The sequence below is a fragment of the Rattus norvegicus genome, chromosome 3 (assembly GCF_021556685.1).
Source record: "Rattus norvegicus strain SHRSP/BbbUtx chromosome 3, alternate assembly SHRSP_T2T, whole genome shotgun sequence".
Taxonomy (NCBI): Eukaryota; Metazoa; Chordata; class Mammalia; order Rodentia; family Muridae; genus Rattus; species Rattus norvegicus.
This window is the reverse complement of record NC_141536.1, coordinates 13,684,877-13,705,214: the sequence shown is the minus strand read 5'-3', so window position 1 is coordinate 13,705,214 and position 20,338 is coordinate 13,684,877. Positions and strand designations below refer to the sequence as shown.

At 50.9% G+C, this 20,338-nt stretch overlaps 1 protein-coding gene across 2 annotated transcripts in view; it reads right to left on the bottom strand.

The window, feature by feature from the left end:
- Positions 1–7,025: 7,025 nt before the first annotated feature.
- The window catches only part of Ass1 (argininosuccinate synthase 1), a 49,655-nt gene continuing 36,342 nt past the window's right edge, over positions 7,026–20,338 (bottom strand). The window contains exons 13-16 of one of the 2 annotated variants that reach the window (XM_087649665.1): positions 17,327–17,458; positions 12,769–12,925; positions 8,615–8,680; positions 7,026–7,336 (exon numbers count right to left, since the gene is read on the bottom strand). In XM_087649665.1, coding sequence (XP_087505791.1) covers positions 7,291–7,336; positions 8,615–8,680; positions 12,769–12,925; positions 17,327–17,458 — 401 coding nt within the window. In that variant the 3' untranslated portion in view covers positions 7,026–7,290. 2 annotated transcript variants of the gene reach the window in all.

The window sequence follows — 20,338 nt, the reverse complement described above, 5'->3', positions numbered from 1 at the left end:
CAGGAGCTTCATAGCCAAAGGCTGAGCTTTTCAGACTCTGAGGAGAAACCACAAAGTCATGGGAATAAAATGCTGTGTGCTGGTGGAGCTGACGTTCTAGGCCCAGGACTAGCTGCTCACTTTACAACCGTGTAGTGGATTCCTCACAACATGAGAAACAGGGCCTGTAGCCATTGGGCATGAGGAGGGTGGGTCAGCCTTCCCCCCAAATCCCTTGGTCTTTAGAGGGCCAACACCCTTCCTCCTGTTCCCACCACACAGAAGGGTCAGGTAGGTAACTAGATGAGGCAGACTGGCTGAGCAGGACATGAGGAAGTAGTTAGAAACTCTCCCTCTCCCTCTCCCTCTCCCTCTCCCTCTCCCTCTCCCTCTCCCTCTCCCTCTCCCTCTCCCTCTCCCTCTCCCTCTCCCTCTCCCTCTCTCCCTCTCCCTCTTCCTTTCTCCCTCTCCCTCTCCCTCTTCCTCTCTCCCTCTCTGCCTCTCCTTCTCCCTCTTCCTCTCTCCCTCTCTGCCTCTCCTTCTCCCTCTCCCTTTCTCCCTCTCCCTTTCTCCCTCCCTCTCTCCCTTTCTCCCTCTCCCTTTCTCACTTTCCCTTTCTCCCTCTCCCTTTCTCACTCTCCCTTTCTCCTTCTCCCTTTCTCCCTCTCCCTTCTCCCTCTCCCTCTCCCCCTCTCCCTCTCTCCCTCTCCCTCTCCCTATCTCCCTCTTCCTTTCTCCTTTTCCCTTTCTCCATCTCCCCCTCTCTCTCCCTTTCTCCCTCTCCCTTTCTCCCTCTCCCTTCTCCCTCTTCCTTTCTCCCTCTCCCCCCTCTCTCCCTTTCTCCCTCTCCCTCCCTCTCCCCCTCTCCCTCTCTCCTTCTCCCTCTCCCTCTCTCCTTCTCTCTCTCCCTCTCCCTTTCTCATACATGGATCTCTTTCTATAGCCCTGACTGTCCTGTGTGCCGCTATTTAGACCAGGTTAGATTTGAACTCACAAAGATCTGCCTGCCTCTGCCTCCTCAGTGCTGGGATTAAAGGGCTTTTTGATCCTGCTGAGTGCCAGCCAAGCTCTGGGAGAAAAGCTAGCCTCAGTTTCCCTGACTGTGCTTGGAAGGGAGAGTCAGAATCATCTCTGAGGCTTTGTACCTGGAGGGCCTGGGTGGATGCCAGCATGCAGAGAGGCCACTGTGGCTTTAAAAGTTCCAGGACCACCCCAGTCACAGCAATGTAGCGCTGAGCCGAGCCTGCTGGCGCATAGGCCACCTGCAGAGCCCTCCACAGCTGGGGAGATTAGTCTCTTCCACTAGACAACACCCATTACCCTGGTCCAATAGCCATCACTTCCGCTAGGAGAGCTGCAGATGAAATATCGATCGCACTGACCCCAGGCGAGCCCTTTCCCCAGCCTGAGAGGCCTGCAGATCAGCTCTGTGCCTGGCCACTCCAGCGTCAAGGCCCTGGGGTCTGCTGCTCAGAGCCGTGTGCAGCTTTGGGCCTGGGGTGGGGCTGGCTGGCTGTGCAAGTGAACTGGCCTGGGCTGGTCAGGCTCTGTGCTGTCTTCCATTCTCTCTCTCTCTCTCTCTCTCTCTCTCTCTCTCTCTCTCTCTCTCTCTCTCTCCCTCCCTCCCTCCCTCCTTTCTTCCTTCTCTCTTTCTTCCATTCAATTGTTCCCTCCTATCTCTTACCCTCTGCCCTTTCTTTCCCTCTTTCCTCTCTCACCTTCCTTCCCTCCCTCCCCTTTCTTCCTCCCATCCTATTCCCTCCCCCCCCCCGCCCTTTTCAGTCCCAGGCTAGCTTCAAACTTGCCATGCCACCAAAATGGCCGTAACCGTCTGATCCCCCTGTTCCATTGCCGGAGTCAGAGGTGTGCATCAGCGCACCTGTTTGTGCGGTGTGGGGAGGAATGGTCTGGGCAATACCGTAGGAAGCAGCCAGGTCCCAGCCTCCATGTGCACCCTCACTTCAGGAGGGAGGTGAGGGTGGGCCTTCGGTCAGAGTGGATGTCCAGGTCTGCCATGGGAGGACAAGGTCAGTGCCCCTACTTGTGTGGTGGAGGTGGGGTGGGGTCTTGTCCTTTAAGATGTCCTTCCATCTTCCATCCCCTGCCTGCCTGGGGCCGGTGGGTCCTGGTTAGTAACATGGTTTCCCTTCAGCATCCAGGCACTGACCCCGAGGACAGGACGCTCTGGGAGCGTGTCCTTGGAACGAATGGGGTCTTGAGGACAGGACTGTCTTCTTCTCCTTGCCTGCCTGTTGGACCACAGCACAGGGCTGGACATGTGGCCCGCATGTGAGTGACTACCCAAATTCATTTTTTAATCCAACTGAGGAGATCAGAAGTGGGCACAGTCTCCTTTCTTCCTTCCTCCCTTCTCTGAGCCCTGCAGCCTGTATCTGACGAAGGGATGCTGGGCTCTGACCCCTGTCCCACCAGCCTCCTGTGCCCCTCCGCTTTTCTGAGAGGAGGGGAGCATCTTTCTTTTATTTTCTGCCTTTAATCAATTGGTTTTGAAGACAGTCGATGGCACCAGGGAGCCCACAGGGTCGCCGGTAAGGAAGGTCCTGGGTACAGGTTCCATCAGCTCTCCCAGGTATACAATGTATACAATGCAAGCCTGTGTACCTGTGTGCATACATTACACAAGTGCAGGTATGTGTGCTTGTGTGCACATATATTTACATGTGTGTTATGCATGTGGAAGTGTGTGCTTGTGTACATGTTTGCACATGTTAAGTACATACAGGTAAGTGCATACTGGACCTGAACAAAAACTTTTACAAACGCTCTTTTCTGGCGGCCATGGGATGTTTGGTGACTCCCAGGGTAGCTGGGGCTGGAGGAAGAATCTGACTGTTGGTTTGGACACTGAAGCCCAGACACAGATGCTGAGGGCCTGTGTGAATCCTTCTCTTCCCATGTGATCTCCTTTCCGTGTGACTGCCTGCTCTTTTGGCGAGACCTTCGGCCAATGCTTTGTCTTTCTGAATTTCATTTCTTTTGGGGGAAAAAAATTGAGATGAGTGTCGATAGCTCACACCTTTAATACCAGCACTCAGGAGGGGGAGGTGGGCCAGCCTGGTCTACAGAGTAGGTTGCAGGCCAGTCAGGGGCTACACAGAGAAACCCTATTTTAAAAGAAACAAAGCCAGGGGTGGTAGTGCTTTAATTCCAGCAACCAGGAACCAGGCAGGGGCATCACTGAGAGTCTGAGGCCAGCCAGGCCTACATAGTAAGAACCTGATTAAAAAATAAATTAATAAATGAATTAAAATTAGGGACTGAGAGATGGGTCAATGGCTAAGCATGTCCTGCTCTAGAAAAGGACCCAGGTTTAGTTCTAGTCTGGTGGCTCACAACTGCCTGGGACTCCAGCTTCCAGTGATTCGATTTCTCTGAGTTTAGGCACCTTCATTCATGTGCGCGTGCGCACGCACACACACACACACACACACTCGTGCACACACACATAAGGCTAGCCTTGAAAAGAACCAACTCTTTCTTTTTTTTTTTTTTTTTTTTTTTCGGAGCTGGGGACCGAACCCAGGGCCTTGCGCTTCCTAGGCAAGCGCTCTACCACTGAGCTAAATCCCCAGCCCCGAAAAGAACCAACTCTTATGCTGTCTTCTTACCCTACTTTGCTAATGAGCAGCCATGACTCATACATTGTGTCTGAAGAGAGCGACAGTGTACTCACATAAATAAAATAAATAAAAAAAAAAATAAAGAGTAAGATTGAAGCTGTATGCTACCTAACTTCAGGGTTTACTGTGAAATTGCAGTAACCAGACTGTTTTCGTCAAGGATAGTAAAATAAATCAGTGAAGGAAAATAGAATACAAAGATGGACCCTTGGCCATAGTGTTGATTCATTTTTTGTTGTTGTTTTTTTTTTTTTTCCAGACAGGTTTTCTCTGTGCAGGCTGGCTGTTCAGGAACTCAATCTGTAGACCAGGCTGACATTGAACTTAGAGATCTGTCTGCCTCTGTTACCCGTCACATGTTGGGAGTACGGCAGCACTCCTGGCTGTTGATTTGGCTTAACGGTTTTTACTATGTGATGCAAGCTGTCCTTGAACTAGAAAGTAGTCTAGGCTGGTCTTGAACTTGAGATTGTCTCCCAAATGCTGATATTACAGATTCAGTGGTGTGTGTGTGTGTGTGTGTGGTGTGTGTGTGTAGTGTGTGTGGTGTGTGCGTGTGTGTGTGTGGTGTGTGTGTGGTGTCTGTGTGGTGTGTGTGGTGTGTGTGTGTGTGTGGTGTGTGTGGTGTGTGTGGGGGGTGTGTATGGTGTGTATGGTGTGTATGGTGTGTGTGTGTAGTGTGTGTGTAGTGTATGTGGTGTGTGCGTGTGTGTGTGGTGTGTGTGTGGTGTGTGTGTGGTGTGTGTGTGGTGTGTGTGTGTATGGTCTGTGTGGTGTGTGTGTAGTGTGTGTGTGTGGTGTGTGTGGTGTGTGTGTGGTGTGTGTGTGTGTGTGGTGTGTGTGGTGTGTGTGTGTAGTGTGTGGTGTGTGCGTGTATGTGTGTGTGTGTGTGGTATGTGTGTGTGGTGTGTGTGTGGTGTGTATGTGTATGGTGTGTGTGGTGTGTGTGGTGTGTGTGTAGTGTGTGTGGTGTTATGGTGTGTGTGTGTGGTGTGTGTGTGTGGTGTGTGTGTGGTGTGTGTGTGTATGGTCTGTGTGGTGTGTGTGTAGTGTGTGTGTGTGGTGTGTGTGTGGTGTGTGTGTGTGTGTGGTGTGTGTGTGTGGTGTGTGTGTGGTGTGTGTGTGGTGTGTGCGTGTATGTGTGTGTGTGTGTGGTATGTGTGTGTGGTGTGTGTGTGGTGTGTGTATGTGTATGGTGTGTGTGGTGTGTGTGGTGTGTGTGTAGTGTGTGTGGTGTTATGGTGTGTGTGTGTAGTGTGTGTGGTGTGTGTATGTGTATGGTCTGTGTGGTGTGTGTGGTGTGTGTGTAGTGTGTGTGGTGTGTGGTGTGTGGTGTTATGGTGTGTGTGTGTGGTGTGTGTGGTGTGTGGTGTGTGTATGTCTGTGTCTGTGTGTGTGGTGTGTGTATGTCTGTGTCTGTGTGTGTGGTGTGTGTGTGTGGTGTGTGTGTGTTTGTGGTGTGTGTGTGTGTGTGATGTGTGTGTTGTGTTGTGTGTGGTGTGTGCATGTGTGTGGTGTGTGGTGTGTGTGGTGTGTGGTGTGTGTGTGTGTGGTGTATGTGTGGTGTGTGTGTTTGGTGTGTGGTTTGTGTGTGTGTGTGTCTAGCATTAGCTAGGGCTAGGTATGTAGCTCAGGGTAGAGCTTAGTATTTAGGAAATCCTGAATTCAGTGTCCTAGAGATACACTTATCTTTTAACTAAATAACTGTCAAAAATCATTATAAAAACAGGACAAATGTGAATGAAATGGAGACAGGAGAAGTGTAAGTAGCTTTTGTGAGTGGGCAATGGGTAAAGCATCGTCTAAACGTACCAGGTGCAGGAGTGAGCGGGCTTTGCTCCTGGCTTGGCTGAGTGGTCTTAGGCAAGTCATTCTCTCTGCCTTGTTGCAGGGTAGAAAAGAGAGTATGAGGCTCGCGATGACACGTGGCCATGTGAGATCCTGCTGAGTGATCTGCCTGCTCCTGAGCGATCCAGGGATTGATTGCAGGCATGCACCACCTACCCCGGGAGTTTGCAAGAGCAGTGCACTCTCATGATGTGACTATTCACATTAATCTGGGCATCCCAAGATGCAGAACTAGGCTGGGCTCAGAGCAGCTGGTGTTTTGGGGCCGACGAGATGGCTCAGCAGGTAAAGGGGTCTGCTGCCAAGCCAGAAGGGCTGAGTTTGATTGGCTCCTGCAAGTTGCTTTCTGACCTCTACATGTACACTTTGACATGAGTGTATCCCCTAACAATAAATAAATGTAAACTTTTTTTTTCCCTTTTCTATTTTTCGGAGCTGGGGATCAAACCCAGGGCCTTGCGATTGCTAGGCAAGTGCTCTACCACTGAGCTAAATCCCCAGCCCCAAATGTAAACTTTTAAAACAAGCAAAAACTCCCTCTCCAAGATGAGGAGATGCAGGGGTGACTAATAACATGGAGCAGGAAGTTCCACCAGCTTACTTATAGCAAGCCCCCTGTCTCTGCCTCCTGGGTGCTGGGGTAGAGGGCAAGCTCTTTTATACACTGCCTCATCTCCCCAGGCCCCTCTCTCCTGCATTTTCTGGCACCCTAGGGTACCTAAGGTGACTTGTCATCACTTTTGATGAGGTGCTCAGGCTAACTCCAGGGGATAAGATCCAGGCCGGGTGTCCAGCCACTTGACGTGTTTTGTGGGCCAGTTCTCTAGAGAAGACTAGTTCTCCACAAAAGACTTTCCTCTTTTCCTAAGCTCTGGCTTTAGACTTAGGTTACTCTGAAGTCACTCAGCTGTGCGGAGGACATCTCATGTGGTGTCGTCACCGTACACAGGAGTTTCAAGTGAAGGAGTGCTGACATGTCCTCAACTAAAGGACAACCACCAGAGAGCATTCCTAGGTTCCTGGTTTTTGTTGGAGGAAGGGGAGGATCCACCCCTCACCCCCACCCTCCCACCCCCCACAGATAAGCAGGTTCTCTGGCAAAGATGAACTTTAACCACTTAGAAAACGAACGAGCGGGGGCCATGTGGAGAGCTTAAGAGTGTTTTCTGCTCTTGCAAAGGATCAAGTTTGGTTCTCAGTGCCCATGTCTGATGGCTTCATAATGGCTTGTAGTGCCGGCACCAGGAGATCCAATGGTACAACGTTCTGTGTGCACCTACACTCATTGATACCCCCATTATATATACATATATATGTGTGTGAGGTAGGTTTATAATATATATAAACATACATATATATGTGTACTCTGTTATATTTCTATGTATATATTATATATGGTATATAACATATGAATATATACAATATATGTAATCCCCATTGTATTTATATATATATATATGTGTGTACATATATACATGTATGGTATAATACACTGTTTAAAGGAACACACAGATGTTGGGCTAGGCACGAGCACACAGGCACACACGCAGAGACAAATGAAAGACTAATGTAACTTCTTTTAATTGTCATTTTACGCGCTTTCTGCAGCTGCCTGCCACCCCCCCTTCCCTTCGATGACCACTTTTGTAGGCTATAGGGGACCAGGGAACAAAGCCTGTGGGTGGGGGGGAGGTGAGGGGGGGCACAGCAGCCCCAGTCAGGTGGTAGGAGAACAAGCTACAATTACAAATTTATCACAACAATTAATGCTGGAGCCTGGGAGAGCTGCAGAGCGGGGAGGCCCGCGCCTCTTTGTCACGGTCTATTTGGCGGTGACCTTGCTCTGAAGGCGATGGTACTCCTTCAGCCTGTAAACCACATGGAAAACAAAGAAAAAATGTAACTTCACAATAACAACATGCACTCCGTTCAATTAGTTCAGGCAGGGTGGGGGCGGTGGGGGCAGCTGTTGGTTAAGATGTATGGGAAGTTGTCTTTTTCTTTGGTCCCCCTCTCCTGCCCTAGCCTCCCCCGGCTCCTCCAATCAGGATAATGTAATTAATTTATCGGAGGGGAAAACATTGTCATTGTTGAAGATAAAGCATTTAACAGGCAATAGGAGGAATGAAGAGGCCATTATGTTCTGGGCCGTTTCAAAAGGTTTATGGGGTGATAAGCCACAGATGAGGCAGGAGGCAGGAGGCGGAGGGGCCTGGGAGCTCTGGCTGCAGAGGTCTCTGCAGACCTGAGGTAGCTCTAGGGAACCCAAGGCACATTGCCTGACAGAGAGGCCATCTCTATCTTCCTGACAAGGTCCAGTGAATCTGGGGTTGTCAATGAAAAACCCAGAGTTGGTCTTCCCATCACCATGACTCCTCTGACTGACTCCAGGCAAATTTCTTAACCATTCTGGGCCCGTGTCTGGGGAATTTTCAAATCTCTCTAAGAATTAAAGCCAACAAGGGGCTGGCAAGATGGCTCAGTGGGTAAAGGTGTTTGCTGCCAAACTTAAAGGACTGAAGTTTGAAAAAGAAATGACCTTCGAAAGTGTCCTCTGACTTCCATATTAAAAACAAAACAAAACAACCCATACACATAAATGTAATAAAAATTTAAAGAATGAAAATAAACTAGAAAAGAAGCCAGAGGCAGCTCGGCCGTAGCGGCTGTTGTAATGAATGACCTTGCTTCTGTCTTTGAGCATCCAGCCCCAGACACCTTGAGCTGTTAGCTTTATTCCCTCACACCCTCTCTTGAGCCTCCTGGAGATTGGGAACGGGTCTGAGTTCCCCAGGTCCGAGCAACTTCAGGTATTGCATATGAGCCCCAGGCCTCAGTGACTTGCCACCCGACCCTCCAGTTCTGAAACAGCGGTGTAAACATTCTATTGCCCCTCAGGGCATTTCACCAACTAGTCTTTCCAGTCAAGGAGCCCAAAGTCTTTAAGGCAATTGTTAGAGCCCAAGGCCAGGATTCAGGGCCCCTGGACATTCTGATTCTGTTGGCTGTCAGGCCCCACAGAGAACGGGAGCTAACTGGGTGCTGAGGAACTAGAGGTCAGGAACATCGTGGTGCGTGAAGGGTCAGTGTCACACTAAGACCTGTTTCCCAGGGAGGCCTCTGGCGATCCTGAGTTTCTCTCTCACCTGAGCGAGTTGATATTGATGAAGCCCGTGGCATCAATGGGTTCATAGTCACCCTGTACGTTCATGCTGCAGAAAAAACAGAACTTAGCAAGGCTAGGCCACCCTGCCCCGGAATCTCTCCTCTACTCAGTCTAATTCTGGGAGCCCTGTACAGGGCCAGGTGCCATGCTGTCAATGTACCTCCCAGAAGCCTCTATCCTGAGTGTACGTCTCAGGAGGCAGGTAAAGGTGCCAGTTGGGCCCCAGCTCTGCTAACTCTGGACCTGTGAATTCTTCCTCCTGCCATTTGTAAACCGAAGTCCTTCACAGAGCCAGGGCCATCTGGAGCAGCTGAACGGGTTCTCTGGAGCTAAGGGAGGCTGGCAGGTATTGACAGCATGGAACCCCACAGTCACTTTTACCTATCCTGACACCCAGACACCCCATGGTCAGAGCCTTCCGACAGCATCTGTCCACCTGCAGTGGCCTCAGTACAGCTGCTCTCTCTGCAGTACCCTCCAGATCTCTCTCAGAGCGCCTAGGGAGGTGTGCAGTTTCCCAGGACTGAGCATGATGAGCCTTGGGAGTGTATCAGTGGCTCTCATGGTCGCAGGGCTGGCACATGTCGAGCACTTGCTGTGACTGACATCCCACTGTCATTCATTCATTCATTCATTCATTCATTCATTCATTCATTCATTCTGGCACTTATTGGGCCCTCTTGGGCCAGCTAGGCGGGGGCAGAGGAATTGAGGATGTTGCCCACCACTTCGATGTTTGGCACTTGTGGCCCTGAAGTCTCAGTCACCCCTGACTTCCATTTTGCTCTTAATGGGCCTCTGGTCTTCAATCCAGTACAGTCAAGACGCTCGAGGTTCTCAAGGACAAGGAAGTGGCCTGTCCCCTCAGGAGCTCTCTCCAAAGAGGTAAGACTGGGAAGCAGGTCATCATATGACTAAGGCCATGCCTCTGGTTCTCTGGGGACACTTACTCCCCTCTTTTGGTGACCCTGGGCAATTAACTCAGGGCTGTGCATTTAAGGCAAGTGGTATGTCACCAAGCCACACCTCCAACTCAGCTGTGGCCCTTCCCCTGAAACACGTGGCTGGTTAGCCATGGTGGCACTCACCATGAGAGGAGAGAGCTAGCCTGGGCTGTATAGTAAAACTCTGACTCTCCACTCTCACCTTCCCTAAAAAGCACATGGAGTCTCTGCGCATGTTCCACTGGGCCTGGGGTTTTGACCTTGACGCTCTTCAGGTCCTGAAGTCACTCCACACTAAGCCCTCCACAACCCCGTCTCCTGTTTTTTTTTCCCCTTCTTCTCCAGAGTTCCCTTTTGGGGTTTGGGTCCTGACGACACCAGGAGCTGACCACTGATCAATATGCTCCCTCTTGGGGAAAAGATTCGTGTACTGGGTCTCCTTTATTGTGCCTGCCTAGTTAGGAAAGGCTGGTCCAGACTAGGGCACCAACTTGTGCGATAATATTCCAACCTTGCTTGCTCGGGTGCATTTGTGAGTGTCAGGAACACACAAGGCTCAACATCACTTGTTCCCTACCTTCTGGCAGGCAAGCTCTGGAAACCCAGCCTCACCTCTATCCGAAGCCCTCACCTTTATGCGAGCCCCTGTACTGGGTCCTGAGAGCAGACTGGCGGTTGAGCCCCTTCCCTCACCTGGACCACCGGTTCCTCCTCTCCTTCCCCCTCCCAAGTCAAACTCCATGCCCTAATCCTAGTCCTTTGGAAGTGGAGGCTGACGTATAGGGGTTCAAGGTCAGCATCATATTGAACCTAAGGAGAACCTGGGCTACCAGAGATAGCATCTCAAAAACAAACAAAGCTACAAAAAAAAAAGCTACAAAAAGGAACAAACAAAGTTACAAAAAGAAACAAACAAAGCTACAAAAAGAAACAAAGCTACAAAACCCCCCTCCACCGGTTTGCAAGACAACCCAGACAAACAGCCCTGCCCGGCCAGGCTAGGCGGAGTCCCAAGAGGAGCTTCTTTGAGAATGGAAAACCTCTTTTTTTCAAACAGTGCTTTGGTGTGTGTCGGGGGGTTGGGGTGTGGAAACAGAGTTTACAATTATTTTTTTTTTTACCTCCTCTGACGGTCTACAGAAAAACCTCTATGCTTTTATTTTTGCTCATTCGAGTGGCTCTGACCTGCTCTATAATTACATTACTTTCTACCTACTGCGCCCGGCATTTCTAACTCTGCTACCTCTCGCGGCTTTCCTCGCTGGTCCCGGTGGCACTGTCACTCAAGGGCTTTCAAGTCAGCGATGTAGAAATCAAAAAGAAAAGGGAAATGGTCGGAGACACAGTGAGAATAAGTGCCTCAGCTTTTTTCTCCGTCTTCCCCCTTCCCTTTTTACTTTATTCATTTAATCTCCCCGAGTGAGACTGTAAGGTTTAATGAAGGGTTGGGCAGATTATTAGAGGCTGTTCATTTGGAGGGGGAGGGGAGAAAGAGCTAGAGAGAGAAAGAGAGAAGATAATTTGACATTTACCCCGACTGATCTAAACTGATTCGGTTATATTTATGGCTTATAAAGTGTTTAGAAAGATTGAAGTGGGGAGGGGAGGGGGAGAAACTCAACGTGGCTGGGAGAAGGGAAGGAAAGAAATAATATTGAATGCCAAACAAAACTCGTACTTTAATTCCGACTCGTCCCTGGGAGGGCAGGGCAAGCCTCAGCCTGAGCCAGCTGGGGCTGGGGTCGTCCTTGGGTACTTCCGGGTAATGTTGCCCTATCCCTGTGGATTTGCCCCCACCCACGGTTTAGCCAAGTGGCACCCAGAGGAGATGGCTGGCTTTCTCAGGGCAGGCTGCCCTCAGTCATAAGCAAAGACTGTGTTGCCCATGTCTCCCACGTCAAAACAAATGCCGGGCATGGACATGGAGGATGGTTTAGGCGGTACCAGCTTAGGCAACTCCCTGTCTGCCACAGCCTCTCCCCCAAACCCTGCTGTCAGTCACCCTCTGCTCGATGCTCCCAGAAGGAAGCTCCCAGAGGCTCCATTTGGGTTCCCTGCTTCTGTCCTCCCTCCATCCTAGTAGCTTCTTCTGTCCACGACTTCAGAGAACAAGCTGAGGCCCTCCAATGTCACCTCATTCTGTACTCATTGCTCAGAAGCAGACAAAATGGTTCGAGGCTGTCTCAGAGGTACTTACACTTACATCTGAGACTCCCTCAACTCTCATTCCCTTACAGCTGGGGTGTAGGTCGGTGGCAGAGCACTTGCCTAGGGAGCGTAGAGCCCTGGGTTCTATCAGCACCACTGACAGGAAACACAGCCATGCTCCACTCATCCCCAGTGCGTTCCTACACACTGACATACATCCTCCTCCACATCCACTGTAACTCCTAAATGTTGGCTCAATCTGGTTTTTGAGGTCACCAACACAGTCTATACTGCCAGCATTGCTCACCACAGCAACCTTATGACCATCCCTGCTACTGTACAGCCTCGCCCTTGTGCAGTCCATGAAAACCATTCTTCAGAGCAGCCATAAGGACCTTCTTACAATCTGGCTCAGTCTCCACAACCTGGCTTTAGTTTCCGTCCTCCCTGGTATCTTTCCTTGTATGTCTGGATTCTTCCAAGCCCTTTCCCTGGTTCAGAACCAGAGGTGCCCACCCTAGATCCACCAAATCCTCCAGGTAACTCCTGCTAAGGAAGCTGCTCCCAAGCCTAACTTTTATACCCAGCCAGACTGTCCTATTCCAATTCTACCATTTTTCCCAATCCTCATTTCAGCTTGTCTGCTTCCTTTCTTTCCTTTCTTTTTTTCTTTTTGGACAGTTTCATGTGGCTCGGTCGGGACAGCATTACTTTGCATCAGAAAATGACATCGAACTTCTGATCTTCCTGCTTCTACCGACTGAGTGCTACAAGATTTGTACCACTGCACCTGGTTTACACGGTGCTGGAGCTGAAACCTAGTGCTTCCCGTACACTAGGCAGACGCTCCTAGCCACATCCCTAGCTCACAGCTATCATTTGATTGACACTTTTCTTCCCACCTGGCCTGTCAGTTCCATGACATTACAGATGTGTCCATCATAAACACGACTCTCACAAAGAGCTTGACATGAGATCAGCAAAAAAGTGCTGGGGAAGTTGCTCAGGCAAGGCCAGATGGGCTGAGGTATGGGGAACCTACCTCACCAGCTCTTCATTGTATAGTGAAAGTGGAGACTCCCGGCCAAGGATGTACACCTGGCCCTTGAAGACAGATACCTGCACCTTTCCTTCCACCCGTTCCTGGGACTTGTCGATGCAGTGGCGAACAAATTCACATTCAGGGCTGTGCCAGAAACCTGCAGGAAGGAATGATGAAGGTGTTGTGGATGACCTCAGGCCAGGGCACAGGAAGGATGGGGATACAGGAGCAGAAGCCTGAACCTTACCCTCCGATAGGCTCAGTCTGCCTTACTCACATGTGAGCATTGGCATGATGTGTTATTGTTAATGAGTTGAGGAGCCCACTCTTGTACCCCTACCCCGTCATTTTACAAGAAAGGTCAGAAGGAAGGAATACCCTCACTTCATGCACAGGCACGCATAGGAGTTATGGAAAGACCCTGGCCCTGACCCAGGAGGGCTTCATTTTGCTAAGGAAGATAGGAGATCTTGGATAGGGTTGAGGCGTGTGCCATGGGGCTAAGCAATGAGGGGGCCCAGGAAGGCCAGCTGGGTTTGTGGTCAGACAGACTATGGGGCTCTGGGGTCTTCAGCTGTTCCCCTTCCTGCAAAGTAACACAGCAGTACTGAGTAAAACCCTGACACCCAACAAGCACTGGGTATGTGGGGCTGCTTTGAATGGTGCCATGGGAAGGCCCTCAACTATTTTCTCTGCCCTGCGACCCTGTACTCCGACAGAGGAGGACGAGGAGGCTCAACAGAGCAAGCAGTCTGTCCAAGCTGGCCCAGTCTGTGAGTGGAGCTGAGGGGCAATGACTATCTCAGTAATGGCTTTCCTCTGTATGACCAGAGCATCCTCTATTCGCACAGGGCACTGAGGGCGCCTGGGAAGCACACTTCCTCCCCCTACAGCCTAACAGCCCTGGACAGAGCCATTCCTTTAGGAGAGAGCAGGGGCCCCAGTACCAAGGGACAGCAGGTGGCCTTAGTCAGGGTTGGGGGAGGGGTAGGCCAGGCACAAGATTTTTGAAAGGGCCAGGAAGGTGAGCCCACCTGGGCAGCTGTGGGGCCAGATGGTGTGTGATCTCCTACCCTGATAAGAGGGTAGGTTAGCAGGGCCCAGCTACTGTTAGGAGCCTGGAGGGGTGCCACAGAGAAGGGTGGGCTCAATCTGGTGTGTGTGTGCGCACACGCGTGTGTGAGTGTACACGCATGTGTCCAGCAATATGTGATTACTTAAGTGCTCTGCAGGGATACGTGGATTCAGTGAGCACTTAACTCTGCTGTTCGAACACTATGATCTCTGATGGCCACTCACTGTAAACCTACAAGAAAGGTCCAGAGAAGGAAAGAGCCGTATAAAAGTCACACAGCAGGACCACGGCAGAATTCAGGTCTGATGGAATACTTCTAAACCAAGGACTTTTAAAACACCATTGGATCCTTTGGGAGGGGACATCAATCACCCTTCCCCCGCATCCCCTTGTCCTGCCTGCTCTTTGATTTTCTCGGTTGGGATAATTAGTCCATTATGCTCCCAGGCTGGAAGGCAGGTGAAGATGGAGCTGTTGATAGGAAGGGCAGAGATCAGCGCAGGAGCCACTGGCTCTGGCTTTATCTTGAGATCTGTTTCTCTAGCCCACAGGGGTCTTTGGTTCAAGTTTCTTTTCCCAGTGGACCCAGCCTGAAATGGGCTAGAGAGCCTGGTCCCACGGTGCAGGGGAGATCCTGCTGGTTATGCCTGTGGTGCACAGTGGTCGGGGCTTGGGACTGAGCTGCAGAGGGCTGGCTCCCCTTGCCCAGGCCGAGCATAGAGTCTGTTCAGATTGGCACAAGTGTCCTTTCAAGTTATCCGCTGTACCCATTTTCATGTTGAGGACAGGTAGGGGAGGGGGCGTGTTAACTAGGCAAACTATGGCTACTAAATAAAATACTCCATCAGGAGCCTTCAGAGTCCTGAAGTTAGAGTCCTGCTGGGCTGACCTGGAAGAGAGCCTCACCAAACTCCGGATGCCAGTAGGGAAATCGGGGAAGAATAGAGGGAGATGGTCAGGCAGACCCAGGCAGAGACAGGGACAGTGTCATGGGAGCCTGTGAACCTAGGAGGAGGACTTTCTGTGTCCCGTTTCTCCCTTGTGCCCTGAGCCCACAGAAAGGCTAGAAAGGGGAATCTCTAAGGTAGAGTGGTAGGTTGTGAACCAGGGGTGCTCAGTGGGAGGGGAGGAGACCCCTTAGGACATCTTAGCCCTAGAACCCTTGGAATTTACAGGAGGGGAAACTGAGGCCCGGATAGATAAGACCATAAAGCCAACCAGAGGCAAAGCCTCCCATCACCCACACTAGAAATGGCATTAGGCCTCAGTTATTTAGTGGTTGCTGGCACTGTTCCAGATGCATGGCCCACCCGTGCTACGGTCCTGGGTAACCATTTCTACTCTTCAGATGAGACAGCTGAGGAGTAGGGAGGGGAGTGAGCAGCAGCATCCAGCCAAGCTGGGTCTGCAGTATGTCTCCTTCCAGCAAGGGGCCAATCAAGCGCTCTGGACTGCCAGAGGGCTGGCTTTGACCTCTGTGGACACCTGGAGATCATAGGACTCAGGCAGAGTTAATGTTAGCAATAACGACCCAGCCTAAGTCTTGCTCCCTCCCCGCCTTGTTCCTCTCTCCGCTCCAAGGTTTTATTTCCTTTGAAAGCTCCTAATCGCTGCTCAGCCTCATTTTGGGATTTACAGGGTTCATTGCTGGCTGACAGAGTAGGGACTCAGCCCAGGAACTGTGCCTGTAGCCAAGGCTTCCTGTGTGCACCCCAAAATCATTCCTTGCTTCCCAGGCCCCGTGGGAGTGACTTTTGAAGCCTGCCTCTCTTGGGTTCAACCTTTATCATTTAACAGACATAAAACCTTTGATCAAGTATCCCTGTCCACCTGGGCCTCAGTTTCCCAACCTCTGTGCAGTTAGGTAATACCCATCGGGTGCCTAGTCCAGTGCCAGCAAGACAGCAGACAGCGAGAGACGCTGACACTGTGGGATCCCGGATGCCTGTTCTCTGTTCTCTGCCAGGCCCAGGCCTCGGGATGCCTCCTGGGCACTCAGGCCAGGTGCTCTCTGCTCTCCCCTACACCCCGCCATGTCTTAATGTCAATCCTACTTTGTAACCAGAATCCACCTTTTAGCACCGGAGTCCTGCCGAGTCAGTAGGAAGCAATGATATTTAAACACCTGTCTGTACCTGGAGAGGGGGGATTGTGCTTCAACGCTGAGAACAATGAAAGAGAGAAGGAGTGCCAGCCAAGGCTGGGATGGATTCCAGCAGGCCTGGGAGGATGGGGACAGGCGTGGCCAGAGGCCCCAGCCAGGTGGCTGTGACTGACATCTTCTATCCAGACACTCAAACTTCTGGCCCACAGAACTGCCAAGGCTGGCTGTAGGCAGCAGACTGTTTTCCAAGAGGCTACCTGATGGAATCTTCCAAACTAGGGATGTGCAAATATGATAGACAAGGTCAGAAAATGTCTCCTAAAATGAGTATGAACACGCGCACACGTGTGAGCGCATGCACGCATTTGTACACGCCTGTGCGTGTGTGTGTGAGCACGAGTTTGTAGATGCGTGTATGCATGTGCATGTGTGTGCATGTGTGTGCATGCATGTGTGTGTTTGTAGGTATACAATAGCACACTCAGCCCTGTCTTAGTCTCATCATGTAGCCCAGGATTGCCTTGACCTTCTAGGGGTTGAGTGTGCTGGGATCATAGGCATGTGTTGTCACTGTTGGAGGTTGTGTATGCCTTCAGGTCTCTGCTCAGTCAGCTCTGTCTCTGAAGCAGCTCAAAGAGACCATGGGGACATGAAGGCTGTGTTGAATTTCACATAATTTCCATATGTCACGAAAGTTTGGGTTCCTTTCCAACCCATTTTAAATTTTTTTTTTAATGATTTTTGGCTCACAAGTGGCAGAAAAGTGGGCATCGGGCCAGATCTGACCAGGGACCGTGGCTTAGGGCCCTTGGTTCCCACTATGAAGGCTGTATATAGAGCCTGGGTCCTGAGAGGTATTGTTTGTCTGGAAGGTGTGACCACCCGTGCCAGGAGCTCATGTGCTTCTTCTCTGTGCAGCCCACATTGGTAAGTCTCCTATGGACGGACTAACAAGGCCCAACCCAGAGCTCACCCCCACCTCCCTACCCACTTCCAGCCTTAGACCACCAGGGAGATTAGTAGAAACCATGCAGTTGTCTGGGACCCTATATCTTCCCAAGTACCTGTTGGATCCAGTCTGGCTAACACCGGGAATGACGAATGCATAGTCCTTTTTTGATGCTGTAGTGGACATGGCTGAACACCTCTGGAGGCTGCCAGGTCTCCCTTGGCACTCTCAAAAAGGCCACCCCACTGTCCCTTCCTCTCTCCCTCAGCCCTGGTCTAATGTCGATACCCTTCCATGTGCACTTTGGAGTTCTGAAGAGGACAGTGGTGGGTGGGGCTAGATGGGAGAAAGGCATGCTGGATGGAAAAGAAGGTCTGAGTCCTAGGGGGACTGGGGGGGAGGACCAGGGGCAGCCGTGACACGTACATACCGGTGTATACGAGCTCTGCGAATTTGAGGCCCAGGCCCTGCTTGATTTTGCGTACTTCCCGATCCATGGTGAAGGCCTCTATGTCTAAATGAGCGTGGTAAAGGATGGTCCCTGCTGGGGTCTCGTAGATACCTAGCCATTTTTCCAGGCAGGGGGAAAAAGAGAAAAAAGAGAGAAACACATGAAACCCAAACTGTCAGCAAATGACAAAAAAAAAAAAAATAATAATGACTCGTCTGACAGGAGACAAGCCAGTCGGACCCATTCACTCCCAGCTTGCTGCAAAATGCGTCTGTCATTATGTTCATGCTGGGGCCACGACAGTCCACTCTGCGGCTTGTGGAGAAAATGTCTAGATGCCCCCCTTTGAAGAGGCCCTCAGACGCGGGAAAATGACAGGGTTTCCGAGCAGTGCACCCCCTCTCCAATGCATGCCCACCGGCCTGCAGTTGAAAACCTGTAATTAAACCAACTACTGTGGAGCCCAGGGCCCCAAATATCCCTTCCTCCCTTCCACCAGGGAGTCAGGGGAGGGGAGATGGCTGCGCACACACATGCATGAACATGCGAGTACACACATGGCGTGGGCAGCTCTATTTCTCCGGAGATTGCTGGGGTTGCTTAGGGCTTGAGCACTGGCTCCACTGTACAGATGGGGAAGCTGAGCCTTGAAAGATGGCTCAACAGAAGAATCCAAGCTCCTGGATCCTGCTGATGGGTGTGGCCAGCTGCTTTGTGAGTTAGCTGGCCACAGAAGGCAAAGCCCAGGCCAGGAGAAAGGCACTTGCTCGAATCTCTTCCAGTCATCACACCTAGCCGGCCTATTTACAACACAACCTGCTCAGGACAGAAGGTCTCCAAAGTGACAGGGTGGCCCTGGCTTAGCTGTCAACCAAAGGAAGGTCCTCGCAGCAGTGCCGAGCTATATCTGAGGCACAGAAGCACCAAGAGGCAGGACTGTGCCTGTTTTGGTGATGGGCCCTGTTCCGGTATGGCCTTGGACAAACCTGTGTCCACCATGCCATGGAGGAAGGTTAGGAGCAGCGCCACCCCCAGAATTTGATCCGAAAGCTTCCTTTCTAATTCCGCTGTGCGATGCTGCGGGGGCAGCTTTTCGGCTGTCCTGGCAACTCCCCATAGTCTTTCCATAATAAAGCTTTAAAAACAGCCAGGGAGCAGTGGACACACGCCTTTACTCCCAGCACTCAGGAGGGCAGAGGCAGGTGGATCTCTGAGTTTGAGGCCACCCTGGTCTGGACTGCTAGGTCCACACAGAGAAACAAACAAAAAATGCCACCAAACAAACAAAACTCAGAAGACTGCACACGTGTCCGCCAGGCCTGTGTGACTCAGCTACAGTGACATGCTAGCCAGTCTTGAGAAGGACAAATTCTACCAAGCACTGAGGAGGCTGAGGAAGGAGGAACGGGTATTTAAGGTTAACCTGGGTTCCATAACAAACAAGACCATACCTCACAGACAACAACCAGAGCTGGGCCTGGGGCTCTCTTGTACAGTGCTTGCCTAACAGGCCTAAGGGCCTGGCCCTAGGTTCCAGCCCTGCATCATATAATCTGGTGTCCATTCGGTTTTGTAAAAATTTAAACTAATTTTGATTACTGTTGTGTGTGCATGAGTGTGTGCACATGAGTATGAAATCCAGACCCTCCAGAATTGACATTTCTTCTACCTTCGTGTGGGTCCTGGGAATTGAACTTAGGTTGTAGGGCTAACAAGGCCACTACTTACATGCACTGAGCTATCTAGCTGGCTGGTTTTTGGTCTTCAAGTTCTGGAAAACTCAGAAGGAAAAATCCTTTAGGACCAAAACTATCTGTATTCTCCAGGGGGTGGCCAACCTAATACTCAATATATGTGGACAGAGGCCTAGTACATAGAAACGGTGGCTCAAGTCCTGCTAGGGGTGACAGGCCTTGGCACCCCTAAGGAGTCCTTTTGAACTGGGCCAACAGTCAATTGGACAGACAGGAAGACTGAGTCTAGGAAGTAGCGACTTGTCCACGCTACCATGCCTCAAAGGGGAAACAGGACCAGCATCTGAGTTCCCAGTCTTGGCTCTAGGTTGCCTCTCAGCGCCTTGCTCCGGTGAGTCGGCGCTCATCAGAATATAAGACTGCACTCAGGTGCAAGGGCTCAGGCGACATGTGCCACGTAAAAGCTACCCCAGGCCTGGGAGGCCGTGCAGTGGCTAAAGGACTTGCCACGTAAGCATGGACAACAGAGTTCAGATCCCCGGTGCCTACAGAAAAGCTGATTGCTGTAACCCTAAAGCTGGTACAGGAGGAGCCCTGGAGTTCAACTGCTGGCCTATCTAGTCAAACTAGTAAGCTCCAGGTTCAGTAGTCTATCTCCCTCTAGAGAGATAGATAGATAGATAGATAGATAGATAGATAGATAGATAGATAGACAGACAGACAGACAGACAGATATGGGAGAAAGACTCCTGATATTGACCTCTGGCCTCTCTGCACATGCACACTTGTGTGGAGTGCACCTAACATATGAATCTCAAAACATACATGAACACATATAAATAACACACACACACACACACACACACACACACACACACACACACCCTATCCCATTTTACTGCCATCCTAGGCAATCTCCTCCACCTTCCAGAATCCACCTATAGACTCCCACCACACCCTTTGACGTCCTCAAGTTTGTGCACAAGACTCCCCCATCCCCCTGACTCATCACTCCAATAGCAAAGTCCAGATGGAGGCAGTGACAGGCAGGATGACCAAGAAAAGCCATGGCTGACAGCCAGAGGGCAGGGACCCACCCGTGACCTCAGCAGGAAGAGCAGGTCTTGGTGGCACATGGCTGTGATCCCAGCAGTGGGGAGGTTGAAGCAGGTGGTAGAGGCTGCCTGGGTTAGAGACCACGACAGTGTCTCAAAACGACAACTAGTGACCCATAACAATGGAGAAAAACACAGCGGTAGGCACTTGTCTATCCCACACCCTGAGTTCAGTTCTCAGC